General features: G+C 33.0%; 1 protein-coding gene across 1 annotated transcript; it reads right to left on the bottom strand.

The window, feature by feature from the left end:
- Positions 1-412: 412 nt before the first annotated feature.
- LOC149419751 (uncharacterized) lies at positions 413-1162 on the bottom strand. Its single transcript, XM_089637537.1, has one exon. It carries the CDS (start codon positions 1160-1162, stop codon positions 413-415), a length of 750 nt encoding a protein of 249 aa, XP_089493663.1.
- Positions 1163-5541: the final 4379 nt, after the last annotated feature.

The raw sequence follows: 5541 nt of genomic DNA, 5'->3' as shown, positions 1-5541 counted from the left end.
TACCAATACAAAAGTCCTAGAAGTTGTCTGTGATGCTATTTAAGCTGCCTACCAAAGCTTAGGAATAAAAATTGTGTTTTAGTTTTCTCAAAAAAGGGTCAGAAATTTGAATCAAATTACCCGAACTTATGGTGATCAGGTTCTAACCGCATTTAGAACCAAACCTTATAATGGGTAAAATATTTAAGGAAGGTATTATACCTACATTAAATAATAATAATAATTGTTTATTAAAGAATGTGGGAAGGTGAGTGCAATCCCACACATTCCATAAAATATAACTACAATGTTATATACAGAGATAAGTAGGTACAAATAAAATTAAATATGAAATGTAAGTATGATAAAAAAAATAAAACATTAGAAAAAGTGAAAGGAAATATATAGAGTGAAGAGTGATATCATAGGAAGCTTATTGGTATATCGGAGCGATAATTATGGGGGCCAATATTTTTCTCCAATGTTTTTCGATGCTCGATCCTGAGGTCTGGCGGGTTTCGATGATGAGGACGTTTCTGGAGTTGTTGATTCTTCCTCTGGTTCCTGCTATCCTGGTTCTCATTAGGGCTGCAAAGGCTGGAACTCTCTCCTCCATGAACATCGAGAAGGCACTGCAGTACCTTGGAAGTCCGAACATTATGCGGTAAGCATTATTATATTGAATCCGAAGCCTTTCCATGGTACGCTTTTTGAAATTGGCCCACAGCTCGCACGTACACAAGGTAGTGCAGAAAGCTAAGAATAGCGTTCTTTTCACCTTCGGGCTGCAGAGTCTAAATCTTCTACTAAGCATGTTACTTCTTATGCTCAGTGCTCGCCTCTGCCTGTCGATGTCGTCGTCATCCGTTAAGTTGTTGGTGATGATATGCCCTAAATATTTCGTTGTTTCTACTATTATGAGAGGTTCTCCATTTAAAAATGCTGGGGGAATATTTTTTGGTCCTTCTCTGTAATTGACGACCAGCAGTGCTGTTTTTTTCGTGTTATATAACATGTTAGTTTCGAGGGCATATTCTTCGCAGATCTTCAAGAGAATTCTCAGTCCCCTTATTGACGGTGCCATCAGCACCATATCGTCTGCGTAGCTCACGTTGTTGATGCATTCTCCTCCAATATGGCAGCCTACCCCAGCGTTATTTAACCTGTGAGTTAATTCATCCATATATATATATTGAACAGTACTGGGGACAAACAACCTCATTGTCTGACCCCACTCTTTAAGAAAAAGGGTTCTGAGAAACCATCTTTCCATTTAACTATGTTTTCTTGTCGACGGTGCCATGTGTCGAGAATTCGTACTACTTTCCATGGTAGGCCTCTTTCTTTTAGTTTGGTCCATAATAATGGATGGTAGACTCTGTCGAAGGCCTTACTAAGGTCCAGAAAGTATGCGTAAGTTGTTGTTTTTCTCTTCATGTAGTATTCCACCGTCCGTTTTACGCAGAATATGGCTGAGTCTGTGGAGCATTCAGTTTTGAAACCCATCTGATTATCTTTCGTTTTCAATTGGGGTCCGACTTGATCTAAGAGAACTCGTTCAAATATTCTGGCGGTGACGGTGGCGATGGATATCGGTCTGTAATTTTCCTGTAAAGTTATGTCTGTCAGCTTAGATTTTACTATCGGTATTATGATCATCTTTGTCATGTCTTTGGGTAGATAACCACTCTTTATAATATCGGTGAACAATGTTGCCAGTAGTTTTAGAATCGCTACCCCTGCATGTTTGACGTGTTTGGTACTTAAGCCGTCATGTCCTGCTGATGTTCCGGATTTCATGTTTTTGATGGCTAAATGGATGGATAAATAAGTATTTGATTAATATTTTTTGCCGTCAACAATAATGACTATAAATAATTAGTAGCTCGAGTACAAAACCGTCATTTGTTAATGCAAGTTCTTCGAATTGATCTCACAAAATTCTGTTAAAATAAAAAATAAATTTTTCACCCGATTTCTAACTCAAAATTTTCAAAAATATACAAAACTTTTCATATTTTTCATAAAAGAAAGAAATGCAAAATCTAGCTAGTTCCATGGCCAAGATATTTGATCTCTTGACCAGAGATCTCAACAGCAGAGTACACTACTTTCAAGGTTTACAAAGTCGACGGTTGAGTATTACTCGAACCAAGGTACCCAAAACTTAAATGTCTCTGACGACAGACTGAAGAGTCTTCGGGTCCCAGTTGCAACCGTTACCTGTTTATTTTTTGTGCCCTTTTCTGTTTCATATTTTCATTGAGAGTTGTTGATATTATCTTTTTACTTATTAAATATTACAATTTTTAAATAAAATTATTAAAGCTTCAATAATTCCGTGGTTCTCTGGTAAAAAGGTATGTCAGTAAAAATTATATAACATAAATTTAATGTTTTTCTGAGAAAACCTAGATTTAAAAATTTTTATCTTGGAAATTTAATCACCTTACTGAAGATGCATAATGCAAATTTATTTGAAGTTAGATGAACCAATTTATTAAAAATAAAATTCTCAGAGCACCCGGTTCTATCCTTTTGCCCAAATAAAGGGCTTATACTCATATTTTGATGTTAACTAATGTAAAGAGAACTTCAATAGTAAATATGCTGCTGAGAAAATCAAACTTGAATGTGACCGAAGATTCATCTGACAAACTTAATCCTTCTTTTTAGCAGTTAATTTTGGTAACACGATACCTATATGTTGAATTATTTCCCTTTACTCAAACATAACATCACACTTTTCTTTCTAACTTCCTTTTCACATACCCGTTTTCCACTTATAAAAAGAACTACCGATATTCCCCTTGACTCAAATGAATATTTAATAAATAGCATTCGATCTGTGTATTTAATTCTATATGAGCAAAAACCCGGGATTTACCCTTTTACCTGAGAGCCACGAAATGTAAACCTCATAAGTTAAATAAACAATTATTATTTGCTATTTGTCCAGAGTCACCAATTGTAGTATACTTATACGTGCTATTATTGTATCTGCGGTGTCTGTCAATATTATGCCCAGTTTCCAAAGGTAAACTTAACTCTGGCTTCGATAGAGTACCCATACCATATTCCCTTAAAATAAATTTCGTGAGATATCATTTTTTTATGAAATTTAGTAACCGTAATAATGTCAATCTTTGAAAGAAAAAATCACTAACGTATTTTTATCTTGCTTAGTTGATGTTTCAACATTTACATGTTATGAAACCTGTCTGCTAAATTTGGCTCAAATTTAATATGTCTAGATAACATATTAAATTCTCCCAAGAAGATGCGCAATATTTTTATAAGATTTGCATGTTTTAGGATATCAAACATTTTATTTTCCAGTCCAAAATATTCTCATTTAAAATTACGTAAAAAAGTCCACTCCTCTATTTATTTCTGTTTTTTATTGTTACGAACGAATTTTTTTCATTCTATTTGTCCAAGATTCAAATAATCTGGAGTATTTCTTACTCATTTTGTATTTTATAATAAAGATCTAATGGATGTTTTCTGCTAATTTAATCAGGAAGAATTATATCAAGACGCCGTTAAAGATGATGAGATTATCTTTTTTATTGCTGAAGGATATCTTCTAGGTAGCAAAAGAACTAATGACTTTAAAATAACAGCGCTGAGATGAAATCAAATGAGAACCGACTGACCCCGGCAGTCATAAATTGAATACTCCAGTATTTTTAAAAAAATATATACTTGGCATACTTTACTGCTGCTAACTGAAATCTGAAAAAAAGGGTTATTTTAAAATTTTATAGGGAAAAAATGTTCTTTAAAGTATTATTCATATTTTAACCACGTCATATTGTCACTTTTTCCTAAACACAAAATACAATTGACTGTTTTCGGAAATTTACATTGGTACAAAGATAACTTATTAAAAAAAAAATTGAAATTCGTAAAAGCTTAAAATTTTCCCTATATATTTTGTCAGAGCAGAAGTCTATTTCACTCAATGCCATAATATGGATTGGTCTGTTTCTCAGTTGTTTGTGTCAGTCTTTTTATCAATTATTGATATTGTCACTTTCCATAATGATATTACTTTTTTTACCACGAATCATCAGTTTAAATATATTGCTACAAGTACATCTTTTATGGAAAACATTTTTCTAAAGCTGTGTTGTAAAATAATAAAAAAAACGAAAAATACCTGAAAACATAATCATTATACCTTCTTATTTCAAAACCGAGCAACATGTGTAAACCGTAAAACTTGACACAATAAAAGATTTGTAGATGGAATAAAATCGTAATGCACTTTTATTGCGCACTCGACATAGTAATATTCCTATGTTGCGATAACAGGTCAAAAGTAACTTATATTCACCGTTGAACGAGTTCACAATGCAGTGACAGCATGTTCTCAGGTAAAATTTGTACCAGCAAGGTGTGAAATAGCCGCTCTAGAAGTTCGCACGGTTCACTGTACATCGCTGGAATATGAACAGTGAGAAAGTACTGAAGCGAATCTGAAATACATATTTTAATTCCCAACTTACTGGATTCGTAACGACGATGAAATCCAACCAAAACATCATATTTTCAACGAAATGGGAAATACTTTTGAAAAAACTTAGACAACAGGAATATTACACGTACGATCATATATATATATATATTTTATTTTTTCAATTGTAATTTTCAAGTACATGATGTAGTTCTGAAGTGGCCTGTAGTTTTAAAAATTTTGAATATAGTTTTTTAATATTGTACAACAGATTGTTAATCCAATTACTGTACAATATTCTCATTTTGATACTCATAACACCTGAGAAGATAATTATACAAAAAAGTTTTAATGCCCCAAGCGTTCAAAGATGATTTGGAAGGGAGGTATGTAAATACGAAGGAGAGCGCCAATAATAAAAAAACGATTATAATTAAGTGAAAATGGTGAAAATATTTAATAAAACATGACTCGTTTGAAATAAAGCAAAAACCTCTAGACAAATGCTTTAGTTGCATTTAAAGATACACTGTCATTTTTTCATCCCTATTTCATATTAAATAACAGAATAATTTTCGCAGCTTACTTTGCGATTTTTTTCTATCGAGAGAATTTCATATAGTAAGGCGTTAAGGCCTCAGCACGGTCAAGCCACCCAGTGAGGCCAACATTACAGGAAAACTTTGAAATGTTAAAAATATTGTATCAAATAAAAAAAAACATTTAGGCATAACAAATGTATTGATATTAAGTTCCCCAAAAAAAAACTTTTTTTAGGGGAACTTCAAAACTTAAAGAGTTATCCGACAAACTTTTTATAAATCAGTAGAAATTTGGTAAGCGGGTTCAAGGCTATTTACAGAGAAATAAAATACATCTACTGTTTCTGCCATTCCTCGTTCCTCATTCCTCCTATTTATGTTTTTCTAGTACATCTTTTCTGCAATGTGGTATTTTGAAAATATTTGGTGCCGACTACGGCTGAAGTTTTCGGGATCGTATAAACCATAGAATTCCAAGAGGAATGGGCTATCAATGGAGTTGTGAATTATATTAAACCTATTTAATGCAATACTTTATGCATAATTGATTTGTTGCCT

Source organism: Hesperophylax consimilis, chromosome 11, assembly GCF_061612785.1.
Source record: "Hesperophylax consimilis isolate HC1 chromosome 11, BYU_Hcon_1.0, whole genome shotgun sequence".
Classification (NCBI taxonomy): Eukaryota; Metazoa; Arthropoda; class Insecta; order Trichoptera; family Limnephilidae; genus Hesperophylax; species Hesperophylax consimilis.
The sequence above is the reverse complement of the archived record's forward strand: the minus strand, read 5'-3'. Positions and strand labels throughout refer to the sequence as shown.

Coding starts and splice junctions, on each gene's coding strand:
- LOC149419751 (XM_089637537.1), bottom strand. CDS start 1,162: ATGGATGAATTAACTCACAGGTTAAATAACGCTGGGGTAGGCTGCCAT.